General features: G+C 38.0%; 1 protein-coding gene across 2 annotated transcripts in view; it reads left to right on the top strand.

Moving 5' to 3' along the window:
* Positions 1–2760: 2760 nt before the first annotated feature.
* Positions 2761–13425, top strand: part of RPS6KC1 (ribosomal protein S6 kinase C1) — a 232629-nt gene continuing 221964 nt past the window's right edge. The window contains exon 1 of one of the 2 annotated variants that reach the window (XM_067029882.1): positions 2761–2844. In XM_067029882.1, coding sequence (XP_066885983.1) covers positions 2782–2844 — 63 coding nt within the window. In that variant the 5' untranslated portion in view covers positions 2761–2781. Of the gene's footprint in view, positions 2845–8006; positions 8250–13425 lie in introns of those variants that run through there. The other variant, XM_067029876.1, reaches the window with a different exon arrangement.

Raw genomic sequence — 13425 nt, 5'->3', positions numbered from 1 at the left:
TACTGCCAACACTGAATTAATAACTACTGAACCATTGCTCCTAAGGTAAATACAGTTAGGTTCCCCCAAGCCACTGGTCACATTTTAGGCACTAAATCAATACATAACCTTGTTTTATATGTGTTTGTTTAAAGACACTTTATTTACTATATATTTTTGATTCAGTAACATTGAATTCATCACCAATAGCACGAATTCATACCTGAGTGAAGCATATATAACACATGTATTTTCTCCATAAGGTACATCAAGGACTCTAGGAACAATAGACAGCATTTCAGCACTACCTTTGGGGGCCATTTAAAAAATATTTTATTTCTTTTCTTTTATTTCATTTCATTTCATTTCATTTTCATGGCTGCACCCCACAGCTGTGGGGTCTTAGTTCCTGAACCAGGCATTGAACCAGGGCCCTGGAAGTGAAAATGCAGAGTCCTAACTACTGTACTGCCAGGGAATTCCCTGGGGGCCATTTTAAACAAGAAAATCCCTAAGAAAAAAGGCACAAAAATTTGAAAAATGTGGCACTAAATAGACCGTGAAGAGGACACTTGTTTATGATGTGAGAGTTGAAACAAGAAGGCAGCACTTTGCTTCCCCAGACCTCTCCTGGGAACATGCACGTTAGGCAACCACATTTTTTGCCACTCTGCACATGTCCATGAATGACTGCAAAAGCACTGCAAATATTGATGGTGGACAGACCACACCTAAGCCACCCCTCGGGCCCAAGCCCTGGACCCACCCCTACCCTCACCCTGTATAGAGAACCAGCTTGCCTCCCCTACTCGGGGAACAAGCAAGGGAACCTATCACTTGTTTTTGCTTGTTTTGCTTGTTTTTCCCTCGTGCTGCAGCAGGAGCCCCAATAAAACCTTGCCTGAATTTCCTGTCTGGCCTCTTATCAATTTCTATTGATTAGGGAGGCCAAGAACCGTGGTGGGTAACAGTATGATTTTACTTTTTTTTTTTTTTTTTTTTTTTGAGATTTATCCTATGACAGTTTTTTTTTTTTTTTTCTTCGGTACGCGGGCCTCTCACTGTTGTGGCTGTTAGACCTGAACGGTCTCCGAGGGATCCCAGCTCGCCCAAGAACCGCCAAGAGTCGAGAGTCGCTGCAACACGCAAGAGGTTTATTAGGAGCCGGTGCACCGGGGTTCCTTGGTCCTCACGCAGGAGGCCGAAGAGGAACCCCCCCAAGCGGAATCACATACATTTTATAGCTTTCATTTTTCATTATGCAAAGTGTGGATATATCAAGGTTTTTTTTTTTCTCATTGGTTTGTTTGTTCCGGACCGGAGTGGGGACTTGGCTCTAGTTCCTTGATTGGTTGGCTGTCGGATGCCTACTTTACATTTACCGGAGTGGGGTCTTGGCTCTAGTTCCTTGATTGGTTAGCTGTCGGATGCCTACTTTACATTTTCGTGTTTTTGTGGTGGGGGGTTGAGTCACATGAGTTATGGTTGGCTAGGGCGACCTTTAAACTCTGGCTTAATCATTCTTATCACCCGCCATACTGGTTTGCTCGAGGTCTCATCCCCGCCATACTTGTTTGCTCGGAACGGTTTCTGCCCAGGGGGGACATTCCAGTATCTTATTGCCAGCCGAAAAAGCTTAAAGCTCAAAAGTATCGATAGGGAAGTAGGGGTGTAAGTATAGTTAAGGCCCTACATTGGATTGCTAAATCCAGGTACTTCTTTTCTTGCTCCCAGAGGTGAATCTGAAGCACAGTAGAATTCTTTAGGTCTCTGTTTTCCTCATGTAAATTTTCTCCTCCACCAATTTTTGGGGGCTTATATGTGGCCAATAAATTATTTCCCCTTCATGGCAGCAAGGATCAGGAATTTGGTTGTATGGTCTGACCGCACTGGTGGGCTCTGTAAAAGGATTAATGATTTATAGAGATCTATTTTCCATTGAATGAGAGACAACAGAGAATCTGGTTTGTTGGTTTCGTTTGTTTTTTTGTCTATTTTCAGTTCAAGAATTTTTTGTCTACTGGGAAGAATAACTCTTTGATATCTAGACTAGTGAATTTTTATGTTTTACATTTCTTTGTTTACTCTTGACCCATGGCTGAAATTGTAAAATCAAAGCCATGAACTCTCCATATGCCTGTGTGTCTATGTGTCTGTTATTTCGAAAGGACTTTACCTCTCATTTTGTGAGTATGAGATGTCTTACATCTGGATGGTACTAATAAATTAAATTATAAAGTTTATTAAAGGAGCTCTGTTCTGATTGGTTTATAAAGGTAAATAAACACATAAATTTAACTTCTAAAATTATCTGAAAACAAAGACACAGAAATACTTTAATGTGATACGCTTAAAAGAAAAATATATTATTCTTACAGAAACTAACTCAGAAATGTTTTAAGAATCCAAGTTCAAATAATTAAGGTCAATCTCTAGTGAACAGGTGATTTCTTTTTTGAAATAGTTTAATGGTAATAAGAAATGGGTGGGGTGAGACACTGATTGATATCTCAAAATACCATTCCATGGTAATTGCATAGATAGCCAGGGGCTGAGGCAGTGAAGAAGAATGGTCAGGAATGCTTCAGGGTTCAAGTTCTCTACTAAAGGGAAACTGAATATTTCTGGCAAGCATACAGAGATTCATCTGCTGCTAAGGGGACTGCTTAAAAGCTTAGGAACTTGAATCAGCTGGGCGGAGGTGTGAGTAGATAATATGGTAATAAGTGTGAGTTAAACCTCTCCCAGAGGCTCTGATGTTTGAAAGAAAAGGGAAGTACTTCGGAGTCCAGATTCTGTGACATGAGGACTCTCAAGAATTCATTGCCTACTGGGAAGGAGTACAGCTCTTTAATAACTGGACGGGTGAGTTTCTGTGTGTCTGTGTTTACTCTTGAACCATGGAAGTTGTTCTTGCTGCCAAAAACTAAAGTAGCTAAGACTCCCTCTCCCTTCCACAGAACTGCCAGGGCTGATTATGGAGCAGAGAGGAGGATGGAGAGGTGCAGTGTCATGAAGTCAGAGACTGTCTCTCCTCTCAAGGAATAAGTCACTAGTGGAGGCACTTTTCAGAGTGTGACAGAGGTACAGAGAACCTCATTAAGGAATTAAGGGCTCTACAACTAGACATAGAGATGACTAGAGCTATGGAAATGTGGCAGAAGATAAAATAATACTCAAAAATATGAATTTTGTAATGCCATTTGCAGCAATAATGGATGGACCTAGAGATTGTCATACTATGTGAAGTAAGCCAGACAAAAACAAATATATGATATCACTTATATGTGGAATCTAAAAAAATGGTACAAATGAACTTATTTACAAAACAGAAACAGAGTCACAGCTGTAGAAAACAATCTTATGGTTACCAGGGGGAGGGGATAAATTCGGAAATTGGGATTGATATATACACACTACTATATATAAAATAGATAACTAATAAGGCCCTACTGTATAGCACAGGGAACTCTATTCAATACTCTGTAATTACCTATATGGGAAAATAATCTGAAAAAGAGTGGAGATATATATATATATATATATATATATATATATATATATATATATATATATATAACTGATTCACTTTGCTGTACAGAAACTAACACAACATTATAAATCAACTATATGCTAATAAAAATGTTTTTAAAAATATGAGTTTTGAACAATAGCAAAGAGACTTAGAATTATCTGAAAATTGTTTTCAAATCCCTGAGCAGGGGCTTGACCATTTCAGCTGTCTAGTCAAGGATGTCCAGACTGGATTAGCAAACAAGACAGAGTCAGGATTATGAGAGAAGAAAAATACAGAACAGACTGAAAGAGAAACATTACACATCTGGAGAAGACCTTCACTAGTTTCTAGAGGACAGGAGGAATCAGAAATTTATACCATATTGGTCAAAAGGCACAAACTTTCGGTTATAAGATGAATAAATTCTGAGGCCTAAAGTATAGCATAGTGACTATAGTTAATAAAAAGGTATACCTGAAATTTGCTAAGTATTCTCACCCTACACACACACAAAATGGTAACTAAGTGAGGAGATGGATAGTATATGTTAATTAACTTGTGATAATGGTTTCAAAATGTTTATATACATCAAAACATGTTGCACACCTTGATATGTACAATTTTTGTCAGTCATACCTCCATTTAACGCCATTACAAGAGTGTAGCACTTGTAGTTTGTTAAGTTCCAATTTAAATAATCTTTCCAGATATTATTATTGTTATATTCCTATACCAGGTGGGCTCCAATGACATTTGCAGTTAAAGTTCATTCACTCTTTCATTTTTTCATTTATCCCAACACCCAGCTTAAGAAATAAAGTATTAAAAATGTGGTTGAGGGGCTTCCCTGGTGGCGCAGTGGTTGAGAGTCCGCCTGCCGATGCAGGGGACGAGGGTTCGTGCCCCGGTCCGGGAAGATCCCACGTGCCGCGGAGCGGCTGGGCCCGTGAGCCATGGCTGCTGAGCCTGCGCGGCTGGAGCCTGTGCTCCGTAACGGGAGAGGCCACAGCAGTGAGAGGCCGGCGTACCGCAAAAAAAAAAAAAAAAAAAAAAAAAAAAAAAATGTGGTTGAAGCCTCTTGGCACTTCACCCACAAGTCCTTCATCTCCCCAGATATAACTACTGTCCTGATTTCCATTCCCATATATGCTGTTATATTTTTCTGTATAATAAGTATTCCAAACATTATATAATGGTTTATGTAACATATTTTAAAACTATATCTAAATGGCACACTCTGTATCTTTCTGCAACTTGCTTTTAAAACTCAACATTATATTTTAAGATTTATCCATGTTTATCCCTCTAATTCTGGTTCATTCATTTTTCAATACTGTACATTATTCCAACTACAAGTCACAGTTTATTAATCTTTTATTCTGTTGATATATATTTAATGCTGTTTACTGTTTTTGCTATTATTACTAATGCTATAATTACTAATAAATGTTCTTATATGTCTCCCTGTTCACACCTGTGATGTTTCTTTACATGTTCCCAGGGGTGGAATTGTGCTGATGGTAGGAAATACATCCTCATCTTCACTACATATTGACAAATTGCTCTCCAAAGTGGTTGTACTTTCACTTGGCATGTATAAAAATTTCTATTGCTCCAGATACTAATTTCATTTGTATTCCTAACAAAATTTCTAATAAGAATTTTGTTATCTCTATCCTTTTCATGATTAAGACAAGAACTTTAGCAGACTTTTTCATTAAACATTGCTGCCCATATTTCTTGATTTTTTTTTTTGTTCCCTCAACACTAGTTTTTTAATAGTAACACCAACATATTTATAACAACTTCTTTGCCTCTTTGTTATTGTTAAAAATCAAAATTCAACTGAGGAAATTTGAAGATCTAACTGGCTTTATTCGAGGATTCATGAATCAGGCAGCATCCCATCAAACAGACAGAAAGGAGCTCTGAGGAGCTGTACCAAATGGACCCCTTTTGGAGGCAGAAAGGGATGAGAAAAGGAAGTTTCTAGCAAAGAGTGGGTTGTTTCAGGCAAGGTCACCTGCCTTTGGGGGACAGAAGGGTTCTATTGGGCAGACTACCTTGCTAGTGCTGACCAGGTAATTTCAGATTCACTGGTTAAAGTTTACATTCCTGGGAGAGGCTGAAACTGCAATTAGGTTAGGTATTAAGTCTTGATTTGCTGATGTGGGGCTTAGAACAAGAGAATCCATTTTGGGCCCGTTGTGTCTATTTTAAACATTGTTTCTCTTTTTAGCAAATGTCTATGGGTGATAAAATCTTTTTGTTTTTGTGTCACTGATAAAATCTTCATTTTAGGTTTCTCTGTGAGTGACACTTAGTTACCAAACTGTGTTTTATTTGCCTCCATTTTCCCCCAAGTAATCCCAGACCAGAATCAGGTCTTATATTGGTGGTTTAAGCTTATCTAGCTATGCTATTAAGAAACACTGCAGATCCAGGCTTTGAGCTAGTGGACCACTTGACCAGGTCCGGGATATGAAACTGTCACCTTTCTCCTGCCTACCTCCTAGCCACTGTCACGGCTCTGGAAGCAGTCATTGCAGCGCTTTTCAACCTTTTTTCATAGGTGCCGAAGCCCCTAGTTTCAGCAGTGAGACTGCATCCATCTCTTGTCTTTCATGGGAGGACTTTTGGTCCATGTTAACAAGCAGGAGCAAAATTCTTAGACGGAGAACGCTGCAGGCCTCAACTTTGGTGTTTCTGGGCCTCAGAGAGGTTTACATTGGTTCCGAACATGGTAGTTTGTTTGTTTGTTTGTTTCTTGGCTTTGTTTTGTTTGTTAATTTCTGTTTTTATATTTTATCTCTCATTGCTATGTGTTGGAGCAGAGGACATTTCAATGCAAGAACTTATATCTTAGCTGGAAGTACAAACATATTGTTTTATGTAATATCAGAAACAATTTCTTTATAAGCTCAAAGTGTATGCCTCCAGAATCATGAGGACATTGATAATCAGTGTAGCACAGGAAATGGAAAGACTTGTAAGTGTCAAATAAACCTGGGATTTAACAGACCTGACACTTCCAGATGTGGCATGGGGCAAATGTATCACCTCTTTGATTACAGTTAGCTCATCTCTAAAAGGGGATAATAATACTTATGAAATATTGTGAGGATTAAATAAAATGATAGCTGTGAAGTATCTGTTATAAGACACAGGCAGAAATGTTTATTTTGCATCAACTTTGTATGCAAAACAAACTGGAACATAAACTTGGTTAAATGAACTACATATACAGAGTAGATAATACACATATAACAGAGCTTTATGCAGATACTTTGGGAAACAGTACAGAGGAAATTAAACACAGAAGATTAAAATGTTATAAAATCAAATGAAAAGTAATATAGTATAAATTCAATACATAAGGTATCCACCTGATACTCTCAGGTTTTTTAAGGCAAGGATGGGTATACTAATGTATAATAACCTATTTTGGGACTTCCCTGGTGGTCCAGTGGTTAAGAATACGCCTGCCAATGCAGGGGACACGGGTTCGACCCCTGGTCCGGGATGATCCCACATGCCACGGAGCAACCAAGGCCGTGCGCCACAACTGAGCCAGGGCTCTAGAGCCTGTGAGCCACAACTACTGAGCCCACGTGCCACAACTACTGAGCCTGCATGCCACAATTACTGAAGCCTGCACGCCTAGAGCCCAAGCTCTGCAACAAGAGAAGCCACTGCAACGAGAAGCCCTCGCACCACAATGAAGAGTAGCCCCTACTCTCCACAACTAGAGAAAGCTCACGCACAGCAACGAAGACCCAACACGGCCAAAAATAAATAAATAAAAAATAAAAATAAATTAATTATAAATTTTTTTTTATAATAACCTATTTTGAACTATTGATGATATAAATGTGTCCAATTCTTCAAGAAAACTTGTATCCTTTGTTAAAAAAATCCCCTCCCAATTCATGAAGTTACATAGTCATATATACATGTATATAACATTTATATATTAACATGGGGTATAAAAATTATTTTTGCCCTTTTGCGCTTAAAAAACAAGATTTGGCAATATGTGGATTGCAAGGAAAAGCTAAAAAATAAAGATGAAAATCCAAATAAAGTTGAAATTTGTCTTTCAACTCCCACACATGTTCTTATACTTCACTCTCAACCTCCAAATTCTGGAACATGTTTCAGTATAGCCTACCAACTCTTAATAAAAATATCTCGGGTTGTCATGGTGACATAATTCTCTCCCCTGCAGAACCTTGTAGTCTGGTACAGTGGCTTCCTAACTCTTTATGGTTATGAAATCTCACCTTTCTTTTTTTCATGCTGTTTCTAATTTTTTCCAGCCTAAGTTATATCTGACCTGCCAGAGTGGTGGCATATTAAAGATTTAATTTGGAGCAGGCCAGATGTCACAAATGGTCTCACAATATCCAGTAACTTGGACTGGAAAGCTGATGGAATTCTCCATAACGATATGTTCTGCAGTGGTCCTTGACGAAAACTTTACAGCATTCAGCCCTTGCTAGAATTTCTCATTTCTTTCCTAACCTGTAAAGTGAGTCCCTATAGTGCAGATACTTGTGAATGTTATGGAGTTGAACTCAGCTCTGACAGATGACCTTGCTGCCTGGCTTGGTCTGTTTGTGGGCTCCTACAGCTATCTTTCTGGGATGCTATGAAAGAGCAAGGACAGATCTCAGCAGGGGTTCCTTGGACACAGAGAAGAAGGAAGAGGCTGAGAAATGGAACAGCAGAGGAGAGCATGAGGCAGCTACCTGTAAGAAAAAGCAAAAATGCCCTTTGTGGTTGTCTGATACCCATTTAAGGACAGAAACTGTGTCTTTTGTTTGTCTAAATAATGAGTAAATAAATGGACATTTTATGGTATTTTACCAAGTATTTTGACTCTGCCATGCCCAAACTAGATATTTAGCTGAAAGCAGTATGTGCCTTTAATGAAGGCTAACGTCAAGGTGTAAGTTGTTTCACATTATTCTCTTTAATTAATCTTTAGTTCATAGTTTTCTAAACTTGGGAGGTTTGGGATCCTAGAGGTCAAAAATATTTAATAGAATCTTTGAATTATTACAATATTTTGAAAAATCTAATAGAAACTGAAGAAAAGTCTACAACAAGGTAGCAAAGCTTTGCCAAAACCTCAAGTTTCTTTTAGTGTTAGTGTTAGTTTCTGTTGTACAAAAAACTGAATCAGCCATATGCATATACACGTCCCTATATCCCCTCCCTCTTGAGCCTCCCTCCAATCCTCCCTATCCCACCTCTCTATGTCATCGCAAAGCACTGGGGTGATCTCCCTGTGCTATGCTGCTGCTTCCCACTAGCTATCTTTTTTACATTCAGTAGAGTATATATGTCGATGCTACTCTCACTTCGCCCCAGCTTCCCCCTCCCCTGCCGTGTCCTCAAGTCCATTCTCTATGTCTACATCTTTATTCCTGCCCTGCAACTAGGTTCATCAGTACCATTTTTTTAAGATTCCATATATATGTGTTAGCATATGGTATTTGTTTTTCTCTTTCTGACTTACTTCACTCTGTATGACAGACTCTAGGTCCATTCACCTCACTACAAATAACTCAATTTCGTTTCTTTTTATGGCTGAGTAATATTCCATTGTATATATGTGCCACATCTTCTTTATCCATTCATCTGTCAATGGACACTTAGCTTGCTTCCATGTCCTGGCTATTGTAAATAGAGCTGCAATGAACATTGTGGTACATGACTCTTTTTGAATTATAGTTTTCTCAGGGTATAAGCCCAGTAGTGGGATTGCTGGGTCATATGGTAGTTCTATTTTTAGTTTTTTAAGGAACCTCCATACTGTTTTCCATAGTGGTTGTATCAATTTACATTCCCACCAACAGTGCAGGAGGGTTCCCTTTTCACTGCACCCTTTCCAGCATCTGTTCCTTCTAGATTTTTTGATAATGGCCATTCTGACTGGCATGAGGTGATACCTCATTGTAGTTCTGATTTGCATTTCTCTAATAATTAGTGATGTTGAGCATCTTTTCATGTACCTCTTGGCCATCTGTATGTCTTCCTTGGTGAAATGTTTATTTAGGTCTTCTGCCCATTTTTTAACTGGATTGTTTGGTTTTTTTTATATTGAGCTCCATGAGCTGTTTGTATATTTTGGAGATTAATCCTTTGTCTGTTGTTTCATTTGCAAATATTTTCTCCCATTCTGAGGGTTGTCTTTTTGTCTTGTTTATGGCTTCCTTTGCTGTGCAAAACCTTTTACGTTTCATTAGGTCCCATTTGTTTTTGTTTTTATTTCTGTTACTCTGGGAGGTGGGTCAAAAAAGATCTTGTTGTGGTTTATGTCAAAGAGTGTTTCTCCTATGTTTTCCTCTAAGAATTTTATAGTGTCTGGTCTTACATTTAAGTCTTTAGTCCATTTTGAGTTCATTTTTGTGTATGGTGTTAGGTAGTGTTCTAATTTCATTCCTTTACATGTAGCTGTCCAGTTTTCCCAGCACTACTTATAGAGGAGGCTGTCTTTTCTCCATTGTATGTTCTTGCCTCCTTTGTTGTAAATTAGGTGCCCATAAATGTGTGGATTTATCTCTGGGCATTCTATCTGGTACCATTGATCTATATTTCTGTTTTTGTTCCAGTACCATACTGCCTTGATTACTGTAGCTTTGTGGTATAGTTTGAAGTCAGGGAGCCTGATTCCTCCAACTCTGTTTTTCTTTCTGAAGATTTCTTTGGTTATTCGGGGTCTTTTGTGTTTCCATACAAATTGTAAATTTTTTTGTTCTAGTTCTGTGAAAAATGCCATTGGTAATTTGATGGGGATTGCACTGAATCTGTAGATTGCTTTGGGTAGTATACTCATTTTCACAATGTTGATTCTTCCAATCTAAGAACATGGTATATCTCTCCATCTTTTTGTATCATCTTTAATTTCTTTCATCAGTGTCTTATAGTTTTCTGCATACAGGTCTTTTGTCTCCTTAGGTAGGTTTATTCCTAGGTATTTTATTCTTTTTGTTGCAGTGGTAAATGCGAGTGTTTCCTTTATTTCTCTTTCTGATTTTTTGTTGTTGGTGTATAGGAATGCCAGAGATTTCTGTGCATTAATTGTGTATCCTGCAACCTTACCAAATTCATTGATTAGTTCTAGTAGTTTTCTGGTGGCATCAGTCAGTTGTGATTTCTCCTTTTTCATTTCTAATTTTATTGTTTTGCATCCTCTCACTTTTTTTCTTGATGAGTCTGGCTAAGGGTTTATCAGTTTTGTTTATCTTCTCAAAGAACCAGCTTTTAGTTTTATCGATCTTTGCTACTGTTTTCTTTGTTTCTATTTCATTTATTTCTGCTCTGATTTTTATGAGTTCTTTCCTTCTACTAACTTTGGGTTTTCTTTGTTCTTCTTTCTCTAGTTTTTTAAAAAAATGTATTAATTTTTGGCTGCATTGGGTCTTCCTTGATGCATGCAGGCTTTCTCTAGTTTTGGTGAGTGGGGACTACTCTTCCTTGTGGTGCGCCGGCTACTCATTGCGGTGGCTTCTCTTGTTGCGGAGCATGGGCTCTAGGCACGCAAGCTTCAGTAGTTGTGGCATGTGGGCTCTAGAGCGCACGCTCAGTAGTTGTGGCACACAGGCTTAGTTGCTCCACGGCATGTGGGATCTTCCTGGACCAGGGTTTGAACCCATGTCCCCTGCATTGCCAGGCGGATCCTTAACCACTGCGCCACCAGGGAAGCCCTCTCTAGTTGTTTTAAGTGTAGGGTTTGATTGTTTATTTGAGATTTTTCTTGTTTCTTGTGATGAGATTGAATTGCTATAAACCTCCCTCTTAAAAGTCCTTTTGCTGTGTACCATAGGTTTTGGGTCGTTGTGTTCTCATAGTCATTTATTGCTACGTACTTTTTAATTTCTTCTTTGATTTCTTCAGTGATCTCTTGGTTATTTAGTAGCACACTGTTTAGCCTCCATGTATTTGTGTTTTTTACAGTTTTTTTCCTGTAATTGATTTCCAGTCTTATAGTATTCTGGTCAGAAAAGATGCATGATATGATTTCAATTTTCTTAAATTTTCCGAGGCTTGATTTGCGACCCAAGATATGATCTATCCTGGAGAATGTTCCATGTGCACTTGAGAAGAAAGTGTATTCTGCCACTTTTGGGTGGAATGTTCTATAAATATCTATTAAATCTATCTGGTCTATTGTGTCATTTAAAGCTTGTGTTTCCTTATTTATTTTCTGTTTGGATGATCTGTCCACTGATGTAAGTGGGGTGTTATAAAGTCCCCTACTATTATTGTGTTACTATCGATTTCTCCTTTCATGGCTGTTAGCATTTGCCTTATGTATTGAGGTGCTCCTATGGGTACATTTTTTATTACATTCTGGTCAGATGCTCAGATCAGTATAAGTCGATGATTTTGGCAAGAAGATAAATAATTATAACTTAATATATTTAATTGGATTGGCAGGAAAAAATCTTTAGAGCCCGGGAGTTAAAGCCCTCAGAAGCTCTTATCTTCTAGCTTAACTCTGAAGCTCTTATCTTCTAGCCACTGCAACAAATACCGGGGTACAAATACAATACAGAGGAAGAACAGCCCCTGCCTTTAAGGAGCATGAGGGAACTCCTGCAATGATGTCTGTGGTGATGGTTACACAATTATAGACATTTGTCAAAACTAAACAAACTATACACTTAAAATTGGTGAATTTTGCTGTATATAAATTATGTCTCAATATAAACAACATAAAGTCATAAGGCAACACTGCCTTTTAATAATAAAAGCATACCTTTTTCTTTCTATATTCATGGAAAGAATACAGGCAAGAATTACCATTCATTTAATATTGTTGAGAAATCTATATTACATTATGAGGATTTTGTAAACTTAGCATGATGAAACAACCAAAAAACACTGCTAACGGTTCTTTCATATCTGTGTCTCCTTTAACTAAAGGCTGAAAGGAATTCTACAAGAGAATTTTCCAGTCCTGAACAGAACTTCTTATTCTAGATGAAAATTAATAAGCAACACAGAGTTTAACTAGGAAATCTGTTAGCAAGTTTGTAGCTGGCCATAAGGTTATCTAAGCCTGTCAGATTCCAGAGAATTGAAAAAAAAAGTATAAAGGAGATTTAAGAACATGAAACAGCTCTTATGCTACTCAAAATTTAGCAATGGTACTCCACATGATTCTAATTCTACTCCTACATAAAGAACCCTGCAAGGATCAAGAATATAGAGATTGTTCCTTAAATCTAGAAGTCAGTCAGTAATAGGAAATGTAAAGAAGACTGCCTTTAAGGAGTTCACGGTGTAGTGGGATAAAAACATGTCAGCCCTAAATTAACCCACACAACATATCACTACCCTGCAATAGGTGTGTAGTACAGATGAAGAATAGAGATGTGGTAGCAAAGAAGAAGAAGCATCTACTACTTGAAAAGGAAGATAGTTACTGTGAAAGAGGGCTTCAGAAAATCATTAGTCCTTGAGTGAGTTGATTCCTGAAGGCTGGTTGGGAGTGGTGGGGATTTCAAGAGAAACAAATGGTTTGAAGATCTGGAGGTGTGAAATTGCAAAGGATTTGGTTGAAACCCAGAGAAATGAAACTGACAGGTGAGCAGGGACCAGACATGATGGATCCTAAAAATCTATGACAGAGAAATTATGACAGTAAGACCCACTGAAGAATTTTACAGAGGAGTGACATAATGCCATAGCTTTTAAAATGCATGATTTTAATGGGAATATGAAAGGTGGATTGGAAGGGACTAGGGAAACCAGGGGACTTTTACTTCCTTAAATTTTTTTTTAACTTATTGATTGGGGTACAACATACATACAGTAAAGTGAATAAATTGTAAATGTTTAGTTTGGTAAGTGTTTTCATATGTATACACTTATATAACTACTAACCACCAGATCATGGCCCTTTCCAGCATCCC

Source organism: Kogia breviceps, chromosome 1 (assembly GCF_026419965.1).
Source record: "Kogia breviceps isolate mKogBre1 chromosome 1, mKogBre1 haplotype 1, whole genome shotgun sequence".
Lineage (NCBI taxonomy): Eukaryota > Metazoa > Chordata > Mammalia > Artiodactyla > Physeteridae > Kogia > Kogia breviceps.
This window is presented reverse-complemented; position numbering and strand designations above follow the sequence as displayed.